The 24,749-nt window shown below is 60.8% G+C and overlaps 2 protein-coding genes across 3 annotated transcripts in view; one reads left to right on the top strand and one right to left on the bottom strand.

Moving 5' to 3' along the window:
• Positions 1–15,255, top strand: part of FARP2 (FERM, ARH/RhoGEF and pleckstrin domain protein 2) — a 93,502-nt gene extending 78,247 nt beyond the window's left edge. The window contains exons 20-29 of the mRNA XM_029933496.1: positions 714–844; positions 6,003–6,071; positions 6,603–6,692; positions 9,550–9,570; positions 9,773–9,855; positions 10,526–10,644; positions 10,981–11,141; positions 11,982–12,089; positions 12,225–12,376; positions 12,599–15,255. Of these exons, the coding sequence (XP_029789356.1) occupies positions 714–844; positions 6,003–6,071; positions 6,603–6,692; positions 9,550–9,570; positions 9,773–9,855; positions 10,526–10,644; positions 10,981–11,141; positions 11,982–12,089; positions 12,225–12,376; positions 12,599–12,668 (1,004 nt within the window). The 3' untranslated portion in view covers positions 12,669–15,255. The remainder of the gene's footprint in view (positions 1–713; positions 845–6,002; positions 6,072–6,602; positions 6,693–9,549; positions 9,571–9,772; positions 9,856–10,525; positions 10,645–10,980; positions 11,142–11,981; positions 12,090–12,224; positions 12,377–12,598) is intronic.
• STK25 (serine/threonine kinase 25) lies at positions 13,276–24,054 on the bottom strand. Of its 2 annotated transcripts, none has more exons than XM_029933497.1 (12): positions 23,895–24,054; positions 23,397–23,519; positions 18,864–19,094; positions 18,253–18,309; positions 17,688–17,796; positions 16,850–17,007; positions 16,579–16,764; positions 16,078–16,223; positions 15,740–15,854; positions 15,459–15,530; positions 13,968–14,104; positions 13,276–13,723 (listed from the first exon to the last, which is right to left on the bottom strand). In XM_029933497.1, the coding sequence occupies exons 2-12, from the start codon at positions 23,424–23,426 to the stop codon at positions 13,684–13,686; spliced, it is 1,281 nt and encodes a 426-aa protein (XP_029789357.1). In that variant the 5' UTR covers positions 23,427–23,519; positions 23,895–24,054; the 3' UTR covers positions 13,276–13,683. The 2 variants fall into 2 exon arrangements, with proteins under 2 accessions (XP_029789357.1, XP_029789358.1); XM_029933498.1 differs by having other exon boundaries at positions 23,957–24,044.
• Positions 24,055–24,749: the final 695 nt, after the last annotated feature.

Here is a 24,749-nt window from a genome sequence, read left to right as displayed (position 1 = left end):
GGGGGGGGGGGGGGGGGGGGGGGGGGGGGGGGGGGGGGGGGGGGGGGGGGGGGGGGGGGGGGGGGGGGGGGGGGGGGGGGGGGGGGGGGGGGGGGGGGCCCTGGCAGCAGTGGCCAGGCTGTCAGCGGGAGTTCTGGCAGGAGGCTGGAAGATTCTCTGAGCCGTCCCAGCGAGGACACATGATGTGGCCACTGCGCTCCGGCCAAGCGGCTGCTCCCTGTGTGGCCTGGGGAGGGCGGTGAGGATGGCCCTCAATGGCTGCTTTTGTGTTTTGTCTGAATGAGTTTCCTGTCCTGATGGTAAACCTTCATATCTGTTCTGGAACTGTAAGATTAGCGTCTGTTCCTCCACTCAAGGAGAAAAGGACAAATGTTTTGAAGATGCATACTATTCACCTTTACACCACAGTAGCTCATCTCCCTGAAGAACAAATACAGCTGTGCCCAGAACGTTAGTTATTCACACTGTTTCACTCTTTCCAAGCCTGAGTCCTAGCCAGTCGGAGGCGTGGATGGAACACGTCCACCAGGGACCCCCTTGGGCTGTACCTGGCGGCTGAAAACCCTGGACAGCAGCCCTGTGAGGAGTTGGGAGTGGAGTGTTCCTGGGATGAAAACAGCCTTGTCAAATGCCAGTCCCTGTTGCAGAGGTGCAGGTGGAGGTGCCGCCCACGCCCCTCCCCGGCGCCTGTACTGAGGGGTCTCTCCTCACAGACGCCCTCCAGGCTGTCACAGAGTTGACCTCCACGCTCCGGCACAGCCTTGCCCGACTGGAGAACCTCCAGAAGCTGACAGAGCTGCAGCGGGACTTGGTTGGCGTCGAGAATCTCATCACTCCCGGCAGGGTGAGTGACTTCGAGAAAGTTTTTTGAGATGGTCACTCGATTCTTCGGTTTTTTAATCCAGGGTAGTTCACAACACATTGTTGTATTAGCTTCAGGTCCACAACATGGCGATTGTTCTGTCCTCATCAAGGTGAGTGGGCTCTCATTCCGCTTCACCTGTTTTTCCCATCTGCCCACCCAGCTCCCCTCTGGGAACCACCAATGTGTTCTCTATGATTAAGAGTTTTGGGGGGGGGGTTGTCTCTTTTTTTTCATCCATTTGTTTTGTTTCTTAAATTTCACGTATGAGTGAAATTGTATGGTATTTGTCATTCTCCAACTTCTTTCCCTTAGAATTATACCCTCTAGATCCCTCCATATTTTTGCAAATGGCAAGATTTCATTCTTTCTTATGGCTGAGTGATATTCCATTGTGTCCGTACACCACGTCTTCTTTATCCATCGTTAGTGGACACTTTGGTTGCTTTTATAGCTGGGCTGTTGCAGATGACGCTGTAGTGAACAGAGACACGCAGACAGCTTCCCATAGTTGTTTTCATATTCTCTGGGTAAACACCCAGTGGTGGGATTACTGGGTCATAGGGTAATTCTATTTTTAATTTTTTGACGAACCTCCATATTCTCCAGAGCAACCGCACCAGTGTGCGTTCCCACCAGCAGTGCAAGAGGGCTCCTTTTTCTCCACATCCTCACCAACACCTATTGTTTCTTGTGTTTTTAAGTCATTCCAACAAGTGTGAGGTAATCTCTTGTGGTTTCCATTTGCATTTCCCTCATGAGTGACGTTGAGCATCTTTTCATGTCTCTGTTAGCCGTGTGGATGTCTTCTTGGAGAAATTTGTTTGTGTCTTCTGTTGGAGTATTTGTTTTCTTCATATTGAGTTGTTTAAGTTCTTTATATATTTTTGATACTAATCCTTTCTCAGATATGTCATTTGCAAATACCCTCTCCTATTCAGTAGACTACCTTTTTGTTTTGGGGCTTCCATTGCTGTGCAAAAACTTATTTTGATATGGTCCTAATAGTTTGTTTTTGCTTATGTTTCCCTTGCCTCAGAGAGAGATCTAGAAAGATGCTGCTAGGGCCAAGGTCAGAGAAATTATTCTGAAGTTTCCTCTTCTAGGATTTTATGGTTTCAGGTCTACCTTATAGGTCTTTAATCCCTTTTGAACTTGTTTTTGTATGTGGTGTGAGAAATACTTGTGCATGTCGCTCTCCAGTCTTCTAGCACCTCTTGTGGCAGAGACTGTCGCTGCCCCATTGTATGCCTGCGCCCCTTTGTCGAAGGGCAGTTGGCCGCATAAGCATGGCTGTCTCGGGGCTCTGCCCCGCTCCACTGCTCTGCGTGTCTGTGTTTGTGCCGGCACCACCCCAGTTTGGTGACTGCCTCTTTGGCATCTGGGATTGTGATGCCTCCAGCCTTGTCCTTTTTTACTTGGTTGCACGTAATTGAGACGTGAGTCCCCTCCCACGTAATTCATCCTTTCCAAGTGTGCAGTCCCATGGTCTTTAGTGTACCCACAAAGCTGTGCAATCACCACCATTAATTCCAGAACATTTTCATCCGTGCGAAAGAAACCCTATACCTGTTAGTCACTCCCTTCCCCACTCCCCAGTCCACGGCAGCTACAATGGGCTTTTGGCGCATTTGCCTCTTCTGGACGTTTCCTCTAAGTGGAATCACTATGTGGCCTTTATTTATGGCTTCTTTCACTGAGCGTCATGCTTTCGGGTTCATGTTGTAGCTCGTCAGGGCCTCACTCACTTCTGTGGCTGTAAATTCCCTTCAGTGCATACAACGTACGCTCTGTATCCGTTCATCTGCTGGTGGACATTTGGGCTGCCTCCCCTTTATGGGGACCGTGATCGACACTGCTGTGGACATCTGTCCCTGCCACACAGGTCCTTCTGTGAACAGGTTTTCAGTTCTCCTGGGTAGAAACCTCGGAGTGGAACTGCTGGGTCATGTGGGAACTGGGTTGAACCTTTTGAGAAACTGCCAGTTTTCCAGAGTCTTCCACAGTTTCTGGACAGCTTTCCATTCCCACCAGGGTTGTGTTGGGATTCCCGTTTCTCCATGCCTTGTGCCTGTGACTCCAGTCATCGGGCTGCTATGCAGGGTGTCACCGCGGTTACAATTCGCGTTTCTCACACGGCTGATGCCAAGTGTTTTGTCATGTGTTTGTTCGCCGTTTGTGGGCCTTCTTTGGAGAAATGCCTCTTCAGGTCCTTTCTTCGTCTGGGTTGTCGTTTTGCTGTTGGATTGTGAGATCCTTGATCTATTCTGGATACCAGACACCTACCAGAATAGGATTTGCAAATACAATCCCCCATCTTGTGGGTGGTCTTTTCACTTTCTCAGTGGGATCCCTTACAACACAGAAGTTGTTGGGTTGGGTTTGGTTACGGTTTTTTTAAATTTTTATTTATTTTTTACAAATGTTTTTTAGTGTTTATTTACTTCTGAGAGAAAGAGACAAAGCATGAGTGGGGAAGGAGCAGAGGGAAAGAGACACAGAATCCGAAGCAGCTCCAGGCTCTGAGCCAGCACGGAGCCCAACACGGGGCTCAAACTAATGAACCATGAGATCATGACCAGAGCTGTAGTCAGACGCTTAACCGACTGAACTCCCAGGCTCCCCCAGAAGTCTCTTTTCATGAAATCCAGTTTACCTATTATCTTTTGGGTTGCTTGTGCTTTAGATGTCACAGCTGAGACATCACTGCCAAGTCCATGGTGTGACACTGTGTGTCTAATGTTTTCTTCTGGAAGATTTCTGTGTTTCCGCTGCCATATTTATTTACTTACATTTATTTTACTTTTGAAGGAGAGAGCATGAGCAGGGGAGGGGCAGAGAGCGAAGGGGACAGAGGACCAAAGTGGGCTCCATGTTGACAGCAGACAACCTGAGGCGGGGCTCGAACTCATGAACAGTGAGACCAGGTCCTGAGCTGAAGTGGGGTGCTCAGCCAAGCTACCCCAGCGCCCCTCAGCTCGTAGGTTTAGATTTGATGCATTTTTAGTTCGTTTTTACGTGCAGCGTGAGGTAGGCGTCCCACTCCGGTCCCTCCTGTGTGGCCATCTCGAAGTCCCAGCACCGTTTGCTGAACTGTCCGTAGACACGGATGTGCAGGCTTCTTCCTGAACCCTGGCTCTCACAGTCCACACGTCTCCTGGGCTGCCGCTGTGCCACCACTGCTGCTTGCTTTGAACTTGGTACTTCCAACCTATGAAAACCTTTTTAAGGGTTGCATGGGGATGTTTCTTAACACAAACATGCGTGCAGTTAGGCCTTGGTGTGGAAGTCATGTGTCCACGTTAGCCTTGTGGGAAGGTACAGAGAACGTGGGGTCACAAGGACAAAGAAATGAGCTCCCCTAAAATGTATAGGAAGGGGTGCCTGGTCACTCAGTCAGCTAAGCGTCCGACTTGGGCTCAGGTCATGATCTCACGGTTCATGGGTTCAAGCCCCACATAGGGCTCTGTGCTGATGGCTCAGAGCCTGGAGCTGCTTCCGATTCTGTTTCTCCCTCTCTCTCTGCCCCTCCCCTGCTCGAGCACTGCTTCTCTCCTCTCTCAAAAATTAATAAAACAAAAACATTTTTTAAGTACAGGAAGGCTCTGGCCTCCTGGAGTCAGGGCTTTGGTTGATACCCAGACAGCTCCGTTTCCTTTCTCTCGGCGCCCACGTGGCTGCGGCCGCTGCTGTGGTGCGCTCGGGGGAGGTGGGCAGGGCTCTCGGCACAGGCGGTCGCCCTGGCACCCCACACGGGGCTATGGGTGTTGGTCCCAGGGAATCGTCACCACAGGGACTGGAAAATCGGGGTGGGCTCTCTGTGCACCCCAGGCAGGCTGCCCCGCCTCTGGGGCCACAGAGGGACTGACGTCAGCTGCTTGGCTCAGCGCCTGGCGTGAAGAGGCTGGTGTGCAAACGCTTGGTGCCATGGTTGTTTTTAGCCCAAATCTCCAACGTCTTTATGACCCAGGGCTCCTGGTTTCCCTGCTAAACGCTCGTGTCAGAGACAGGAGCCATGCCAGGGACGTGAGCAGAGGGTGATTCACTAGGAGGAACGCTGCTAACGGGCAGCAGAGGGTCAGACGAGCCATACGGAGGAGGCAGCTCGCAGGGGCCGCCCGGGCGAGCCCACAGCGCTGCGCGCGGTGTTGGAGGGACTCATTCCCAGTGGGTCCCCGGGCGGTGGGGGAGGAGCCGGCTGTGTGGGGGCAGGAGCCCCGCAAACCCGGGAAGGGGCTGGGCTCCCCGCTCACCCAGAGAGCAGGGCTGCGCAGGCGGGTCCACAGGGGTTCCAGGAAGTCCTCCTTTTGACGCCCTTGAGTCCTTGGGGTGTGCAGCTCATGCTCCCACTTATCTACAAAGGACGACAGATGGCAGGACAATGTCTGGAAACTGTCCAAACCAGAATTCTTCGGGATTACCAGGACCGACCCGTCTGCCACCGGCAGGCCTGGGCGGTGGCACTCCAGGCAGATGGGGGAGGACGAGGATGTCCCCAGGTCCTGGTGGCGCGATGGGGTTCCGCCGCACCCTCTCCTCGTCCTCTGTGGACGGACTGCCCCGGACGAGCGCGGCGGCCCCTCTGGAGCTCCAGCCCCACCAGGGCCTCGCTCCCTTGGTGGGAAAGCCTGCATGGATTTGGGAATCGTTTCTCCAATGCCAGTGCCCAGGTGGCAGCTGACCCTAGTGACCTGTGAACATTTGGTGGGTCCAGCTGTCCCCTCTTCCTCCTGCCCATTCTCAGGCTGCTCTGGCCCAGTTTCTCCTCAAAGCTGAACTCAGGTATCTCTGTGTCTGAACCTTCCAGAAGCTTCCCCTCAACAAGAACAATACCCTTTGTTTTCCACGAAGGCCCTCAGCAGAGCTGGCCAGGGGTGAGACGGGGCCACAGATGCCAGCAGAGTCTGGGACCAACTTGGGATCCAAGGGTGGCAGGGGTGGGGGCCGGGGGGAGGTTGGAAAAGCACAGAGCGTTCTGGGCGGGAGGGCGCTGTCGAAGGGTCGGCTGGGGGCCTATGACTGGCTCGTGCAGACGGGTTCAGAGAAGTGTAAGTGGTGACATGAACCTGGCCCTTGGCCCCGCCAGCACCCCTGTGGAGGTGGCCTTGGGCACAAATAGGACCTCATCTCTCTCTTTCAGGAGTTTATCCGTGAGGGCTGCCTTCACAAGCTCACCAAGAAGGGCCTGCAGCAGAGAATGTTCTTTCTGGTAGGTGGGCGGGCGGGTTGTGTCCAGGGAGTGGCCCGCCTAGGACCACACAGAACACGTCCCGCGAGGCACCTTCCTCGTTCTGTGTCCGGGCGCCTGTCTTGGGTCCATCAGGAAACCAAATATAGCAAAGTCCGCATTCCTGTCGCCGCAGGAATGTTCCGCTGAGCGCCGGCTTTGCCTCGGGAGAGTGGGTCTCCCAGTGGGTCCCCGTGATCCGCTCCCCTCCTCGTGCCCATTAGGAGACCCCAGCCTGAGCAGTCCTGGCGGAGCCTGCCTGGAGGACCAGCCTGAAGTGCCCTCCGCCTCTGGCTGGCGGGCACCGCGGACCTGAGATCTGCTGTCTCTTGCAGTTACCAGCTCGTCAAAATAATTGTGTGACTGAAAAAAAGCTCCTTTTCCCAGAACCCCCAGCAAGCTGAATGATCTGACAACCACGCAAAGGCCCCGGACGCTGCATTGGTTCTGTTAACAGACACTGGAACTTGTCACTGGTTCTCAAGCCTCGTGTAACGGAGCCTTTCTCCTCAGTTCTCAGATATGCTGCTCTACACAAGCAAGGAGGTCACAGGCACCAGCCACTTCCGGATCCGGGGCCTCCTTCCCCTCCGGGGCATGCTGGTGAGTGCCAGGCACCGCGCCGACCCGGGGGCCTGTCCTTCCCTAGAGGCGCAGCGGGAGGCCCCAGCTGGGTGCTCAGGGGAGGGGCTGACCCAGCTTTCGAAAGGGAAACCTGACCCACTAATTCCGAAGACCCGGGCGCCTCTCTCTGCCCTCGTGCCCCTCTCTTCTCCCTCGTGCCGGGCCCCTCACGTCGTCCGGTCGTCCTGTCAAGTCACGCACATGCGCGAGCACGCTTCAAAGCCAGAAGGCAGCACCACCGACGACAAGCTGTCAGGCTGCAGCTGGGGGCTGGGCTCGGTCGTCCCGCTGCGTCCCGTGAGCTGGCCACGGGGAATGCTGTGCCCCATCTGTGAGCCGCCGTAGGGGGTCTGGGCCATCGGCAGCCCTGTTGCCCAGCGTGCCCTCTGTCCACACCACACACGAGTCAGCAAGTCTGTGCCCCGCCCCCCCCGCCCCGGCACAGGCTCTACCAGACATTTTACTGTGGTCTCTGACCAGCCCTTCATTTTGATGCGATCCAGCTCCTCAGCCTTAACCTCTCGTCATTGGTGCTTTTTGTGGCCTGACGATGACCCTGCGTGAAGGTCTCAGGCTCCCGCACACACATCCGCTCACTCACCCTGCGCTCAGCCCGGACCCCATCCAGGGAGCAGTAAAGATGGCTGGCCAGGTTCGGGTTTTTGCAACAGAGGTGTGCCGTTGGTCTAGGACAGGTCACACGGCGGTGACATCTCCCTACAGTCCCACCAGCACCCCATCCCCGTGTCTGCCAGTGGGGACTCAGACCCACTCCGCTAACTTGGCTGGTCTGCCTCAGTTTCCCCACTCTTCTTCAAGCGTGCTTCCCCTTCCCACCCTCCTCGCTGGGCACCTGAGCCTGTTTCCTAGCCCTCAGCAAGAAGGGGCCTGTCTGAACGCACGCACCTGCCCTCACTGGAAGCTGACCCCATCTGTTCTATTGTATATTTTTTTAAATTACACTTTCATTTATAGAAAAAAATGGAAGACATAAAAATCACTCCTAACTTCATCGCCAAGTAACGCGCACTGTTTTGAGACACGCCCTTTAGGCTTTGTCGTACCAGAACATTCCTGGTGGCCATGGCGCCATCACCTACAAGTTGTTCTGTGACTTGCCCTGTTCTTGCTCAGCGGTTTGTCCCTAACGTCCCCTGCACATTTACTGGAGATAAGCGGTCCGCCGGGAAGCCAGACTCAGGTCTGCTTAACTATTTCCTGACACTGGACATTTTGGCTCCGTCTAGTTTTTCAGAATTAGAAATAACACCATTGGATTTTGGTCGTAACACACATTCCTAACTATGCCCAACACATGTTGGTTGATCCTCGGGCAAACTGGTGGCTACCACTCTGAATATCACCGCCCCGCCGCTGTCGGAGCATGCGCATGAGCCAGCTTCCCACGAAGCGCATCCGAGCCTTTTTCCACGGCATCAGGGAGCACTGGGCCCTTCCCCCCATCCATCGTGGTCCAGGGAGCGGCACCGCCTTTGGACAGTCATGGAGGCTGACAGCGTCTGTGTCTCCCCAAGGAGGCGCCAGGTGCCTCCCCCCCCAAGGTCTCTGTCAGTCTGTCTGCTCTCCATGCGTGTTTGTGCCGCATTTACAGACGCCGCCCGCTCCTGGAGGCCGCAGACCCGCCCCCATTCCTGCTCATGTCGCCTGCAGTTTGGTGTGATCTTGTAGAGTTGAAAGTCCACTAGATGGGGGCCATGTGTGTCTTCCTCCTGCACTGGGACCAGGCACAGAGGCCCCAACCAATCCTTGCTGAAGGAGGGAACCGAGACATTTTTGTACAGTCGCATCCATTCATCTTTTCCCTCGCGGCTCCCATCCTCAGCGCAGGCTCGGAAGCCTTCCCCACGCCAGGGTCCGCGGCGCCTTTTCGTTCTTCTGATACGTTCAGTTTCCTTTTTCCTCCTCCATCAACTGCCTGAATGTGCTTCCTCAGGCGCCGCCAAATGGGAATGCGCTGTGTCCCCCTCGCGGGCAGCTTTCTTTGTCGCATGTTCCTCCCTGGCCTGCGAGGTGCCCTCGGTCCCCGTTGCTTTAATTGGTGCGTCATGTGGGGGAAGTGCCGTCGGGAAGTTCCACCCCTTCTTCCTCCTCCTCCTTAAAAAGTTCTTTGCTGCTCTCAAGTATTTAATTCTTCCAAATATGGCAAGGAATCATTTGGACAAACTCCTTCAAGAAACAGCACCAGGATTTCTGTCGAATGGCATGGTTTCCATGATGACTTGGGAGGCAAACACCTTGACCCTCTCTTGCTGCCCATCGCTCACACTTGTTTCAGATCGTTTCTGTCCCGAGTGAGGTGTGGTGCTTGGCCTCTCATGGGCCCCTGCACATGGGAAACTCTCCCTCCGTGGGGTTCACTGTAACCCCCTGGTTCTGGGGGACAGACTGCTGGCGCTCATCCTGAGTGCAGAGGGAAGGGTGACAGGTCTTGCCTTCGGAAGGAGGACCTCTGTCATGTTTACAGCTTCCTCCCGTTTCGGAGACGGTAGCGGAAGTCACTCATTGGATTCCAGCAGCGGTGCGTGCGGTGTGCGGAGAAATGACTGCTCTTTCTCCGTGGACTTCCTGACGCACCCTGGCACCCCTGAGCAGCCTCTCGGTCACGGGACAAGTTCTAGTCTGTGCTCTGGGTTTGATTAGGTAGTATTTTACTTGGGAGTTACTTGAGGTCGTCACTTGGAACTGTGATCAGCCTGTTAGGTTTGCTCGGACGCTAACTGGGTCAGGCTGTGGTGCCAGGTTTATCAAGCGAATCATCCATTTCCCTTTTTGAGAATGAAAATGCTCAATATTTTTTCCTGTGCTTGACTTTCAGCTAATAGTGCTGGACCCTCCGGTGAGTAGTCGGGTGCCCTGCATCCCACAGCTCACCCACCTGGGTGGCAGGTGCCGCGGCCTGGGGATCCCCGTGCCCCTGTAGCCCCTCGTAGTCAGCAGAGACCCGCGTGGCACAGGGCTCCCGAGGCACCTGTGTCGCGCCACAGGCATGGGCTCTGCCGGGCCACCCCGCTCAGGACGCCTGCCTCCTGCCTCCACAGGTGGAAGAGGGCGAGAGTGAGCGGTCAGTCCCACACTGTTTCACCATCTGCGCGGCTCAGAAAACCGTTGTGGTGGCAGCCAGGTAAGCTGTAAGCGCGCGCCACGTGTGCCCCCAGCGGCCCGGGCACAAGCCGGTCGTCGTGCAGCGTGCACCCCCTTGAGCCCTGCTTCGGTCATGTCACCAGAGAGCAGCTTCTCTTGTGCTGGGAAGCGAGTGACATTTGAGACCGTCCCTGCAGAACGGCCACAGTGCTGTCGAGCTGCCTCAGAGGCTCCATTCCCAACACTCAACCAAGGGCAAACCATGTGGTTGGTGGCACTCAAGTTGGGGGAGGGGCCTGCGGGGCAGCAAGGCCAGGCTGGCCTCCACGCGCCCCTGCAGCTGGGCGGAGCTAAGGAGCAAAGGCCACTTTCCCCAAATCACACCAGTGGGAAGGCGGCCAGAGCTCCAAGGGGAGCAGGCAGCGGAGTCTCTCCCTGCGGGAGATGGGGTCCCTAGCACCTTGCGGAGGACAGGCACCTGGGCCCCAACCGCTTAATTACGATCCAGGACAAGGCTTATGGTTCAGTAGCCGAAAGAATAAACCACCCCTAGAGCAGCCCCGCCTCCAGAGTCCTTTGCCTCCGGCAGGTGCGGGCTGGGCCCTCAGACCTTCAGTCAAGACGCAGGCAGGGAGCCCCCCCCTCCCCGGCCCCCCACCATGGCCTGGGTCCTGCTGAGCAGGTGCTGAGCCTCAGCCCTCCCCCACCAGCACCCGCCTGGAAAAGGAGAAGTGGATACATGACCTGAACATGGCCATCGACCTGGCCAAGAGTGGGAGTGACCCGTCCCTGGCGCTGCCGGGCAGCATCCTCTGTGCCCCTCCCCACAGTGAGTCCCAGCCCGGACACCCCCTGGGGGACCCCGGTGGCACCTAAGCAGATCCTCGGCAGATCTCGTTCCTTGGTCACAAGCCTCCTGCTGACCCCACACTCTCCTTCCACAGGGAAGGTTCGGGGTGGGGGGCAGGGAGGGCCCACAAGCTCTTCTGGCAGAAGCACTGGGTGATCTTGCTCTCCGCCCACTGCTGACCTAGGCCGTAGGGTTCCCTGGTTCCTAGGGCCACAGTCCCTCCGCAGAACACAGGACCAAGGGCACCCCTGCTCCCCCCGCCCCTGCCCTACTCGCTGTGACCCGCTCTGAGCAGAGGGCCACCCCCACCTCCAGGGTCCTCAGAGGAGGTCTCTCTGGAGCAAGAGTCCAAAGACGTGCGTGGCGTCCATGGGTCCCTGGAGGGGCAGGACCAGCGCCGGGCCAACACCACAGTGCACGTGTGCTGGTACCGGAACACCAGCGTCTCCAGAGCCGACCACAGTGCGGCTGTTGAGGTACAGTGGCCCCAAGCGCCCTCTGCTTGCGCTGGCTGTGGGGGCCAGGGGCTGGGCTGGGCAGAGCAGGGGACTGCCAGGCTGCGGGCTGATTGTGACCCTCGGCTTACTCGGCCCGGGAGGGAAGCTCCAAGCCACCTGTGGGTGGAGGTGGGAGGTGGGAGGGTGGGGTCTCTCTGGGAAGGGAGTTGTGGTGAGGGGCAGCCGCCTCCCCTCCACCTCCATCACTTCGGACTTGAGTCCGTCAGCCCCCAGGCTGCCTCCCCTCCACTGGGGGCTTGGGGTTCCTGTCACACCTAGGGCAGAAAGCGCAGAGCCGAGTGAGGAGGCCTTCAGAGCCCGGAGCGGCCCCCATCAGCGGGGACCCGGAAAGCAGGGCACCGCCAGCCCGGGCTGTAGAGCGCCGTCTGCCGGCTGGTACAGTGATGGCGTCCCTGCAGAGCCCTCATGAGCGTCAGCTCGGACACAGGGTTCCAAGGAGAGAAGCAGGGTCACCAGCCACGGGGAACCCTCCTGGGTCAGGACTTGGCCGCCTCAGAGCTGCGGGCGCCACGCTCAGGGCCGGCGTATCTTGTCGCAACTGTGCTAACTTGGCTTCACGTGGGTGGTCCTGGCTGAGGACATTGTAAACAGGGAAAAGAAACTTCACGTCCTTCTATTCTGGGACCCTGTAAACGTCTTTCCATCAAACTATTAAATAGACTGACAACCCAGAGCCCTGGCAGGAAGCTGCCGCTCAGGGAAGTTTGTCAAGGCCGCAGCCAAGAAAGCCCGTGGGGCGGCCGTGCGCTGGGCGAGAGTCCCAGGCCGCTAATCGAGCCCGGCGCCTCCTCCCCACAGAACCAGCTCTCGGGGTACCTGCTGAGGAAGTTCAAGAGCAGTAACGGCTGGCAAAAGCTCTGGGTGGTTTTTACCAATTTCTGTTTGTTCTTCTACAAAACTCATCAGGTAAGGGTGCTCGCCGGAGCCGGGGCGGGGAGGCGCCTGTGCCCATGGTGTCCCTGCTTGCTGCGCGCCTCCTAGGGGCCCCCAGTCAGTCCCGACAGGGAGGGCGCTCCCACTGAGCCGCGTGCTGCCCCGCAGGACGACCACCCCCTGGCCAGCCTCCCGCTGCTGGGCTACCGCGTGGGCGTCCCCACGGAGGCCGACGGCATCCACCAGGAGCACGTCTTCAAGCTCCAGTTCAAGTCCCACGTCTACTTCTTCCGGGCTGAAAGCAAGCACGCCTTCAAGAGGTAACCCTGCGGCAGGGCTGGGGGCCGTGCAGTCCCCGCGGGGGTCCCACCGCTGCACAGGGCGCCGGGGCAGGCACTCTCGGCCCTGCTTCTGTCCCGTCCACTGGGTGTCTGGGGTCATCCCTGGGGCAGTACTCGGGCACAAGGCCACTGGCATGACCAGAGCACACCGAGTCCCGAGCGAGCATCTTCAGAGCTGCTGATGGCTGACCTCTCCTCCAGGTGGATGGAGGTGATCGAGAGCGCCAGCAGCTCCACCGGGAGGGCCAGGTGCCCTGAGGACGAGGCGTGAGGCCCGCCCTGCCCGAGGACCGAGCCGAGCAGCACAGCAGGGTCAGCACATCCCCCGTGACTGCGGGTCCCGTCTTCCCAACGGCCCAGGGGTGGCTGTGGGCTCCTCGGGCCCCCGGCGTAGGACGGGTGGGTAGGACAGCATGGGGACGCCTCACAGTGACCTCCAGGAGGTTCGGCATCCCTGAGACCCTGCTCAGAGGTGGCAGCCACCCCCCACGCTCCCCGGCCCCCTCCCCTTCTGGAGCAGGGCCCCGCAAGGCCTGGCCCAGAACAGGAGCTGGGGCAACCCCGCGGCTGCGCACCAGGTGACATGTGTCCGTGCAAGTCCAGCAGAGGCACTCCAGCACCTGCCCCACTGACCTCTGGGGTGCAGACACCCGACTTCCTGCCTGGCCTTGGGGGGGCGGGGTCAAGGGCCTCAAGTTTCTCAGTTCCCCGGGGCTTCCTCACAAATGCAAGTAAACGGACACAGGCTGTCAGTCTGTCCCTGCCAATGTGCGTGCACTTCCCTGGCTCCCCCGCTCTCTTGCCAGCAGGCCACAAGGTCACCCTGTGCCATCACAAGGACTCAGAAACCAGGAGCCGAGGCCCCATCCGCCACCAGCATCTGTCCAATTTGGGTTTTTATTGAAAGTGGCCGGAGCCTCTCAACCTTCTATGAAAACTAACACCTTAGCCTCAGGACACTCAGGGAAGAGAGGAAGTCGTTTCTTTAAAAAAAAAAAAAAAAAAGTCCTGGCCGACACGAGTCCTCGGGAGGAGACACGGTACCTGATGCGACATGAGGCAAATCTGTGCCCGGCGCGGCCTCTTGAGGCCCGGGCAGGGGAGGCAGGGCCCCCCGACAGTCTCTGCTCCTCACTCCACGTGCTGCGCAGCTGCGTCCGTGCTCCGCTGCCAGGAGGAGGCGTGGAAGAGGGGCCCTCCGTGGGTGGGGGGCAGTGACCCGGCAGTGAGGCCCCCATGGGGTGCCACACAGAGACCCTTCTCCCCACTATGCAAGCAGCGGCGCTTCAGCGGGATGACGTCAGGTGGTTTCTGTTGTGGGAAAACCTGAGGAGGGGACAGCCGGTCACCCCCAGACAGGAGGGGAGTGGCCCTGGCCGGTGCGGGAGCTTAGGACGCCCAGGGAAGGGGACGGGGCCAGCGCTTGGACCTGAGCCTCTGAGCACAGCACTCGGGAGGCTGGAGGGCTGCACTCCCCCCGCGCAGGCCCCGAAGGTACAGAGGCAAGAGGAAGAGAAACAGAAACCGAGAAGACCAGCCCTGGCCGCCCCACCAGCGCTGCAGGCCTCACCTCTGCACCCGCTCCACCAGGTGTGCCATCAGCTTGTCCGAGATGCCTGGGCAGGACTCCTCGGCCAGGCTGAAGGCGTTCTCGAGCTCCTCCAGCGCCCCCATGCCTCCGCCGCTCTGCCTGTGCTTCTCCCTGAGCTGCGGAGAGAGTGCCGCCGCCTGGCCGTGAGCCCGGACTGTGAGCCACTGACAGCCGGACCCTCGGCCGCATCTGCGGGGGGGCCCCAGCTGTCCGCCCACCGCAGAGCTGGGGGGCCGGGTCCCACCGGGTACCTGGGACTCCAGCAAAGACGGATGCTGCCCCACCCCCTTGGCCTATCGCAGTCACGCTGCAGTGGGCCAGGCTAACCACGTGGCTTCCTCCCAACCAAGGGTCACAGAAACCCATGGCTCAGGCCCCTAGGACTTCAGAGAACAGCCCAGAAACCCCCGGTGCACGGCGCAGCCAGATCAAGGCGTCCTGACCCCTAGGCCCCACCACCACCACCACCACAGGGGCTGTGAGAACCAGAAGGAGGAGTCCCTCCCCTGGGGCTTAGAAGCAGGCCACCCGGGTCCCCTGCCACACCCCTCACAGTACACCCCATCCATTGGCCTTGACCTCAGGCCCAGCCCACAGAATCAGGCCCCACAGGGGGTGTCCCCCCCACACACACCACCATCAGTGAGGGGGTTCCAGCTGCCCCAGGCCCTGCCCCTCCCACAGGCCTCCAAGCCAGTCCCTCCATAAGCTCCAAGTAGCCCAGAGCACTGCCGGCCCTGGCCCTCCTGACGCTGGCCAGGTCCTTCCTGGTGTGGGGACATGCCCCTGATCCAAGTGTCCCAGCTGAGCCTCACAGGCTCCTGGTCCTTGGCCCCTGGCAGTCCCTCTCTTGCCAACTGCCCTTCCCCCAGCTCCTCCCCTGCATCTCAGGCCCCTCCAGGTGGGAGCTCTCCTCCTCCACCCAGATGCCCCCACTGGGGATACCCAAGGGCCCGGTTTCCTCAGGAAGGCTCTCAGCACCCTGTTCCTCCCTCCCTGGGCTCCAGGTGCCACTGTAACCTGGGGTGGGAACTGGGCCCCTGACCTACTGCCAGCCTCGGAGTCCAGACTGTGGGGGCACCTGGGGTGCTACTGAACATCCCCATCAGTGGGTGACATGTAGGGTCCCATAACCACCAGGGAGTCACCCTTGAGGCCTCTCTGCCCTGGGCCTGGCATCAACACCAAGAACTGAACCTTCCAGGCGCTCTCCAAACAGAAGACCATCCCATGTGTTTGCAATTCTAAATAAAAGTCACAAACAGGAGTCTTTGGTCAAAACCATCCTGAGACTCGAATCACCCCAGCAGGAGGGAACTTGGGGAGGTCACAGAAGGTGCTTTCTCCTGGCCACTTCCGCTTCGCGAAGAAAGCCTGGCCCCCGGATCCAGGTCCAACCACAATGGGCTGCATCTCTGCAAGAAACGCTGCCGCCTCCTGCTCCCAGGGAGCCCTTGGCCCGGCACTTACCTCGCCAAAGACAGGCCGGACCAGCGTGGACAGGCACTGGGACCTCGGCTGCCTCTTGACGGGCTCCGCGGACTGCCAAGCCAAAGCCCCAGCAGGGCAGTCAGGGCAAGTGCGCCCCAGGCTCTAGTGTGCGCCCCCCAGGTCCCTGACCTCCTCAAAAGGTGCAGCCTGTGGGGCTGCACAGGCCTGGGTGCCTGTCCCCCGCCACCCCCCTCCCCGCCAGGCCAGACCTTCTGGGGGCCATGCAGGGCTGTCCCCGCCGCCCCCCCCCCAGGTCACACCTTCTGGGGGCCGTGTAAAGCTGTCCCCTTGTGCAGCTTGCTGTGGGGGCTAGGCCGGATGGTGGGCGGGAATGTCCAGATGGGGCCCTGCTCTCCGTCCTCAGCGTCCCCGTCACTACAGTGGAAGGCGAAGAGGGGGTGTGAGGAGCATGGGGGGGCTGGGATCTGGGGGTCCCAAGGCCCACCCCTTCCCTAGCCTCCTCGTTAATTTTGGAAGCAACCTCACGGCCCTAAATGCTCACTAGGCCTGCTCTGGACTCCAGGGGCCCAGTTAGCCCCCCTCCCCACGGCACAAGTCCCAGGGCCTTCAGGGTGCACGCCCCTGGAAGGGCCCCTACATGTCAGAGTCCTCGGAGCTGGACTCCTCGCCATGCCCCTCGGACTTCCAGCGCTTGTAGCGGTCGATGAGCTCGGTGAGGAAGGAGGTCTTCTTGGTGTAGCGCGTGATGAACTTGTGCTTCAGGAGCTCCTTGGCGGCGGGCCGCTGCCGGGGAAGAGCGCAGGTCAGTGACGCAGGGACAGCTGAGCTCTACCTTAACACTCGTGGAGATCGCAGCTCGCCCGGGGGACGGGACGGGGGAGGCTCACCAGGGGGGCCACATACCCCCCCACCCCAGGGAAACAAACCCTAGGAGCTCCCTAGACCTAAGCCCCTGGCAGGGCCTACTCTGGATCAGGAGGGGCTCGGGGCAGAGTGGGGCCGGGCACAAGGGAGGGGCCTCAGGCCCCGCCCCCTCCCATGGGGCTCTTCTCCTGGGGCTACAGCATCCAGCGGCTCAGGCCTGCTGCTAGCCCACCCGCAGAGCCACAGCCCAGAGCCCACGGGGGACTGGGCTTACGAATCGGGGGTCTTTGTTGAGGCAGGCTTCCACGAACTCCTTGAAAGGCCTGCTGTGGTGGCCCTCCAGGGTGGGCGGGCTGTTCTTGGGGATCAGGAACAGGACACGCATAGGGTGGAGGTCAGAGTTCGGAGGCTCGCCCTTGGCCAGCTCAATGGCTGTGATCCCCAACGACCAGATGTCAGCCTGGATGGAGACCCACAGGGGAGTGTTGCCGCTGGGGGCGCCCCAAGCCCTACAGCGGCCCCCCCATGCTGCACGACGCGCCCACCTTGAAGTCATAGGCTGACTGCTTGATGACCTCAGGCGCCATCCAGAATGGGGTGCCCACAAATGTGTTCCTCTTGATCTGCGTGTCCGTGAGCTGCCCCGCCACGCCGAAGTCAGCCAGCTTCACGTCCCCCTGCTCTGAGAGCAGCACGTTGGCGGCTGCTCAACACAGGATAGCAGGGTGTCACCCTCAGCGGTGCGCAGGGCCCCACCCACCCGAGGAAGCAGGGGGACCACCTGGGGATGCCGGCAGGGGCCTCAGCTTTCATCTCCACCCGAAAGGCCAGGCACTCAGGACCATGACACTGCCAGGGAGTGGCTGGGCGAGGGGCCCACCCGGCTCCCCCCAGCCACCGGGCATGAGGTCCAGGGCCCTCCCGGTGTTTTAGCCTTTCGAGACAAATCCCGAGAAAAGAGCCACCGCCCACTGCCCTCTTCTCCCGAACCGCAGAGCGGGCAGCCGTGACTCTGACCCTTGCCCGCGCACCCCTAGCTGCCCTGGGCAGGGCCGGCTCCCACAGTGGGGCCACTTGAGCCCACACTGGGCCCTCAGGAGACCACGAGCAAGAATCCACACATCTGCTTTAAACAAGTCCCTTCCGACCCAAGGAGTAGAGGTGCTGTCCCCTGCACATAGACACCACCCGTGCGGAAAGTTCTATCGGTTACTGGCAGGGTCTTCGGGAATAGAGCTGGTTGGCACTGCTCAGTGTCTGCAGCTGCTGAACTACATGGGTCCCCATGTCCCAGACCCCCAGCACAGCCAGTCGCACACCCCTCTCGGCGCTTCTAGGGTCGGGGGACCCACGACGAGGGACCGGGGCTGTGCCCCTGGGGACCTTTGATGTCTCGGTGGATCTTGCGCTCTGAGTGCAAGTAGTCCAGGCCCTTCAGGATCTCCCGCAGGATGGTGGCGATGTGGGTCTCCTCCAGGGGCCCAGGTTTCAGCTGCAGGCAGAGGAGGGACAGCAGGGCCTCAGGCACGACCCGCCCCGGCACGCGCTGTCCCCAGCAGCTCGGCCGAAGCCTCTCCCAGGGGATGGGTCACCCTGAGTAACTGGTGAAGACAGATGCGCAGCAAGGTGGGAGCAGGGGAGGCTCTCTATGCTGTGGTGAAAGGGGTTCCGGCCACTACCGCGTCTGTGTGCCTGGGGGCACTGACCTCGCCTGCACCCCACAGACCAGGACACCTGAGCACCGACCAGTGGAAACGGACCACAGCTCATTCTGGGGTTGAGAAGGCTCTTAACTAGCCCGGAATGCACCGAGGCAGCCAGGGACAGAGGCCCATAGGGGCCGGGGGTCCTCAGGGAATGGGCCCGGGGCTGCTGCCCCAGACCCCACAGCAACCTGTGTGTGGGCCCTCCCCACAACCAGCGGCCACTGCTGTGGCCTGTGCCTCACCAGGTCCAAGGCAGAGCCGCCGCCCAGATACTCCATGATGATCCACAGCTTCGTGCCCTGGTCCCAGAGAAACACCTGTCAGCTCATGGCAGAGAGCAAGAATGCACCCCTTGGCCAGGGCCCCAAGACACGCACTCCCTGGCAGGGGACACTCAGGCCCCTGGTCCCTCAGGGACCCACTGAGAAAGGGCCCCAGGGGCCCCCATCCAGCCCCCCACCTGTCATACCCCTGATGTGACCACCCTGTAGATGGACCCAGTGCTTAGGCTGGTGCCTGGGTCCTCCATGCCAGCACCCAGCGGGAGCCAGGCTGTGGGCACCCGCACAGGCATCCCCTGGGTGGGCCCCCCAAGGGCTGGGGGAGGCCTCCAGGATGCTGTTCCTCGGGGGCTGCCCCAGGACTGGGTCCCACTCGTGTCCTACACGTGCACCTGGCCCTCGGGGCCCTCGCCCTTCAGCCCAGGCCTGTCCACTACCCTCCCCATGTGGGGACTGACCCACCCCAGGCCTCCTGAGCAGGCAGGTGGGGTAGCGGGGGTAGGGGTGGCTGTCAGAGGCGTCCACGTGAGCGCAGGCTCGGCACGAGTGCCCCCTCCACCCCCCGCAGGCACCTTCAGGTAGGAGCCGAAGTAGCGGGTGATGTAGGGACTGTCACACTGGCTGAGCACGGTGATTTCCTGCTGGATGTCCTCGATCTCGTCCTCGGCCTCCTCCAGGTCGATGATCTTGATGGCTACCACCTCCTTGGTGCGGTTGTCGATGCCTTTGTACACCTCCCCAAAGGAGCCCTTGCCGATTCGGTCAAGCTTGGTGAAGAGTTCCTCGGGGTCCACGCGTGAGTGCTGTAGGGACAACGGGCGGGCAGACTGATGGTGACCTTGCTAGAGGAGGTGGCAACCCAAAGACGAGGAGCTACAAAGTCGACCCCCCCTTTTTGTTTTAAAAGTTTATGCTTTTTAAATCTCTACACCCAACGTGAGGCTTGAACTCACAACCCTGATATCAAGAGTTGCTCAGTCTTCTGACTGAGCCAGTCAGGCACCCTGCTCCTTCTTTTATCTCTTTTTGTTCAGGAAACCTAACTGTACCCTCCCCACAAAGGAGCACAGAGGCCCCCACCAGCCAAGGGACCAGGTCATGGGGCAGGTGGAGAGACTTGGAAGGTCATGCCCTACCTGCCCCCCACACGCGTGGACACGTGGCGAGGACCGAGGAGGCACAAGGACAAGTTAAAGGGCTAAGTGGATAGGAAACGGAGATTTAGGGGCCACAGGCTACCCATTCGATAGTGGGGACAGCGGGGACAGCAGCGAGAGTCTCGTGAACCATGGGCCTGGTTAGCAAGAACGCAGGAACACCCGCAGCTACACTCAGGGGAAGGGGAGGGAGGTAAGAGTGCTCCCTTCCCCCTGGAAGTGCCTGAGTGACCGTCTGTGCTATCAGTCTGCTCCCAGAGCGCCTGGAAGCCACACCCCTTGGAAACGGCTTCCCCCTCCGGCTTCCCCCTCCGGTGCCCAAATCAGTCGGCCAGACAGCAGCCAGACAGCTCCACCCTCACACCAGCGGGGAGCTGAAAACTGATGCTTGCCTGGCTGTTTAATCCTGAAGAGTCAAGTACCACACAGAATTACTGCACAGTCCTGTCCTCAGACTTAAATTCAAACAAAGCCTGAAGAATGGAGCCCAGCGGTCTGAGCACCAGGACAGGGCCGGCGTCAGGGGCTGCGGTGGCCCCACACGGGGGCTGCCTGAAGGGTGCATACACATGCGCCCTGAGAACAGCACACTCTAAGGACACCAAGCCACTGTGTCCTCAGAGAGCCAGCAGCAGTCCACACACCCCCACGGCGACGAGGACAGCCAGGTGCCCCGAGGACCCAGGCAGGGCTTCAAAGCCCCAGGTGGAGCCTGGCGTCTTGTCCAGACAGAGGCAGAAAGGGGCTTCCAAGGCCCCAAGACTTGGATCCACCAGGAGGCACTCGCTGCAGAGAGGCTGCTCCCATGGCCCCAGCACCCACTGGCGACAGGCCAGCTTGGTGCCGACCTAAAGCAGCTGGGTATAAAAGGAAGAAACGTACAGCTTCCCATGCCTCATCGGCGCAAGGGAAGGCCCATCCCACGGTGGGTGGGGGCCCCACGGTCCCGAGGAGGAGAGCCCTCCATGCACAGACTTGGCACACACGAGAGCCCACCTTGAGCTCACCCCCCTGCAAAGCTCTGTGTCAGGCCCGACTGGCTCCGGATTAAGACCACACGTCAACAGAAACTGCCAAATAGCCACCCTCCCAAGGTGTGCGTGGGGGGCAGGGGGGGGATCACAAGGCCAGAACCCACCTCAACCTGAGAGGAGGGCCTGGCAGGGTATGCCCTCTCCTAGCTCCCAGCCCACGCACTCCACACCAGCCGGCAGTTGGACAAAAACACCTTTCTCCTCAAGCGAGTGGGGGACACTGCAGTGTCCTGCTCTGTTCTGGACTCCACGCTGGAACGTGGGCTGGGACACAGCCCCTCTGGTGCCTGCTCCTCCCGAACTGGGGCCCAACCTGCACCTTCCCCCAGGCTCCTTCCTCAGACTCTGCTGTCAGCGCCCACTCGGTGCCCGGGGCGTCAGTCCTCCACATGGCCAGCCTGTCCCCTGCCCCAGACGTGCTGGCACATTCCTGCAGGGCACCCCGCGATGGCTGTCTAGGAACTCCAGTCCAGCCGGTGCCCTGACCTCATGTCCCCTGTTGCTGAAGAGAGTCCCTCTCCTAAGGTGGCCTGAGAGAAGAGCCAGAGGAGGAAGGACTGCCACTGGGCAGCGCCAATCAGCACCGCTGCCTTGGTGCATCCCCCTCCCACCCTCAGGCATCTGCTGGTCCTGCTGCTCTGCTCCCTTCAGCCCTACTGAGGACACTGTGTCCCTCTCCACGCAGGACCAGCACAGCAGCCTGACAAGGGAACCCCCAGATGGGATGCTCGAACCCTCACTGCCTGGGAGAACATGGTGGACCCTAAGCCAGAGTTCCAGTCTTGGCAGAGAAGGTGGGGAGCCCCCACCCCCCAACTCTCATACTCCTTGAGTCCCCACACCGCAGGCCACTCAACAGACGGTGTGACATGCAGACCCCTGGCTGCGACCCTGACACCATGAGCAGATCTCAGGGACCTCCTGTCCCCAGCCCCGCTGGGGAAGGCAAGGCAAGTAGCGCCCGGGTCTGGGGGCCTCGGCTGCTTTTCCAGGCGGCGCACAGGGTCTGGGCCAGCAAAGGGCTCGGCTGGCTCTGGCGGTCAAGACCCTTGCCCTCCAGCCCCGAGACCGCCAGGTATGGTCACCCCACAAAATGAGGGGAGCAAATCCATCCCAACCACCACAGGACAGGTGGTGGCCAGGACAGGAACGAGCTGGGGGGTGGGAGAGGGACATGGCACACTGCCCCAAGCAGGAACCGCCCCACGGGACCACTGTGACAACTATCTCAAGAAAAGTGACACACTGACAGGCTCCCTGCCACTGGCCTCTGAAAGGACATAGGGGGCTTCCTTCCTGAGGGGCCCCTTCCCCAGATGTGATCTGGACGCCGAGGACCCACACCAAGCACCGTCCACACACAGCGCTCATGCACCCATTTCCGGGACCCACAGGGGTTACTCCCACAGCCTTTTTACTCCTTCCTGTTTTCCAAGTGGGAAAAAAGAATGGCAAAGGGTGTTTCGGATGCACCTTGAGAAGAAATGAAGACATGAAGACACACACATCCTGCCACTGGACTGCGGGACAGCAGAGAGCATAACCCCAGGGAGACTCGGATTTGAGGCCTAGATCTGCCACTAGCATCTCTAAGCAGCGAGGCTTTAATCCGGGGGCAACAGCAGCACCCGTGCGCTAAGAGTGACCCGCTGGAGCCACACCCTTGGAAAGCTTAGCGCCGGGACTGGGGGCCACGCTGCAGAAACGTTTGCTCAGTAAACGTCTCGGAGACTCGGTGGGGTTTTTTTCCAAATCAATTCCATTTTTCTCCCGGCACCTTGGCCCCTGAAGTCTGGAATTAAATGCCGAAGCTCCTACGGGGCCGGCGGGTTCTGTGCGCTGCAGCGGGGCTGCGGGGCTGACCCGGAAGGTCCACCCAGGTCACTCAGCGATCCCCTAGCTGGCTTCTCCGGTGCTTTCTCTGCGGCTTCTGTCACTTGCGGGAACCAGAATGGGGGTTCGGCAAGCAAGGCCATTTCTGGGCGCAAAATCTATCCTTCGGCTCACTTCGAGGCGACTTTTCTGTGCGCATTAATCACGTGGCTTCCAGACACAGGTGCAATGGCTCGTGAGGACCGCTCCACCTGCGGCCACAGTGGGGGCAGGACGCCCTGCCCGGCGGGCCACCGGGTCTGCAAGGAGCGCACCCCGGACACACCACTCAGGAGGCCCATTGCCCTGCGGAGGCGGCCACTCGCGGGGGTCCCAGCCAACACGCCAGCATCGCCAGCACCTAGGGAAACCCCGCTTCATTCCAGCCTCCGTTGCCCTTGTTTGGAGACATCAAAATGGGAGGGGAAACGACCCGGACCCGAGCAGCTCAGCTCGCCCCCTAGCTCGCAGGCAGGCGGTGGTACAGGTCGGTAGGGAAGGGGGAGAACTCTCCAGGCACTTCTAACCCAGCTGACAGGCTCTTCAGAGCAGCCCTCCCTAGCCCCCCCCCAACACACTGCGGCTCTGCTCTCAAGACACCCACTCACCCCACTCATCGGAGAGCGGCTTCATAGGCCTCTCGGGAGGGGACTCCCGGCCTCTGCCCCTGCCCGGCCCCGAGGTCCAGCGGAGACCCCACAAACGCAGCCACCCGGGTTCCCAGACAACCCCACGTGCGCCGCCCAGCCCGCCCTGCCCGTGGGGTCGCCTGCTCACCCCGTCCACTCCCGCGCGGGGGCCTCTGCTCCGACAAGTCCGTGCACGCCTGCCCCCCAGGACTCCCTGCCCCCTACTCGGCCCACGGAGGTGACCACAGGGTCCTGGGAGGGGCGCCGTCCCCTGGGCCCCGCACTCCTCACCGCCCGCTCTTTTCAGGACAGACACTCCTCGGGGAAATAAACGTCGCATCCAAGGCTCCCACGTCCAGAGGAGGGACAGGCTCGCACCCCCACTCGCATCCCCGACCCAGAAGCCACCTTACCTGGTTGGCAAATCCCCTGAGATGAGCCATGTCTGCGAGCCCCTCGGACCATCCGCAGAGACCCCAGGAGGCCCCTAGATCTCGCCTCGAGGCTCTGGAACCCGGCTCCCTCGCTTCAGTCAACTGGAAAGACAGCGGGCGCGCTCGATGCTGATGTTCGGGGTACGTGGGGCTCCCCCGGCCCAGACCCCCCCACCCGTCTCTTTTCTCGATGGCACCACCAACCAGGGCACCCTTCGAAGCCTCTCCCGCCCGCGCTCTGGCCTCCGACCTTCCAGCAGGCCCGCTGCCGGGTCCCCGAGCCCCTTCACGCCCCTCACACCCGCTATCGCCGAGCCCCGCCCCCAGCGTCCTCTTCCCCCCCCCCTCCGCCAAGCCCCGCCCCCAGTTCCCTCAGCGCCCTCCACTCGCCCCACTGTCCCTACTGCCCGACACCCCTCACGGCCCGGCCCCCTCCCCAACCGCCCCAAGCGCGGGCCCACCCGGCAGCGCGCCCACCTCCGGGGGGCTCCATCCCGGCCTCCCCCGGCCCGCTCCTCAGTGCCCACGAAGGCTCCCACCCGCAGCCTCCTCTCGCCCGGGCCCTCAAGCCCGCGAAGAAGGGGCAGTGGCGGCGGCGACCGAAGAAAGCCCAGCGGCCGCGACGGCGAGGGCGGTGCGCCGTGTCGTGGCCCAGCGCGGGGCTCTCTGGGACACCGAGTCCCACCGCTCGCTCCGCCCTCGAGTGCCCACCGGCACTGGACTACAAGTCCCGGCAAGCCACGGGGCAGGGCGGTGTCGCGGGTCTCGCCGGGACTCGGAGTCGAGCTTCCTGAGCCGCTCTACACTACGTCTCCCAGCAGGCCGCGGACCGGGGCGGGGCCAGGAGGGGTTCAGTGGCCTGGGTTTGGGGGCCCTTGGGCATGCATCCTCCCACTCGTGGACTCCGTCCCCTTCCCGCCCACCGCTATCCCATCTGCTTCTTCCATTTCCCCTGCCACCCACTGTCCGTCCTCCCTCCCAGGCCCGTCCACCGCCCTCCGGCCTTCCTCTCCCTTCCCCTACTCTTTTTCCCTCTCTGTCCTCCCTCCTGGTCCCTTCCGCCCACCTCCCTGCTCTCTACTCTTCATCCTCCCGTCACTCCCCTCCGCTCTCCCTCCTGCCCTCTTCCTTGGAGAGGGATGCCGTTTTGGAACCCCTGCCCAGTGCAGCAACCCAAATATCCGTGGAGGGTGGGATGGAGAAACAAAATGTGTAGCAAAGCCAGGGAATACTATTCAGCCTGAAAAGGACATTCTGACACCTGTGACAACACGGATGACCCTGGAGGGCAGGATGCGGTCAGAAATAGGCCAGATGTAAAAACCCAAATAT

The sequence above is a fragment of the Suricata suricatta genome, chromosome 3 (assembly GCF_006229205.1).
Source record: "Suricata suricatta isolate VVHF042 chromosome 3, meerkat_22Aug2017_6uvM2_HiC, whole genome shotgun sequence".
NCBI classification, from domain to species: Eukaryota; Metazoa; Chordata; class Mammalia; order Carnivora; family Herpestidae; genus Suricata; species Suricata suricatta.
The sequence above is the reverse complement of the archived record's forward strand: the minus strand, read 5'-3'. Positions and strand labels throughout refer to the sequence as shown.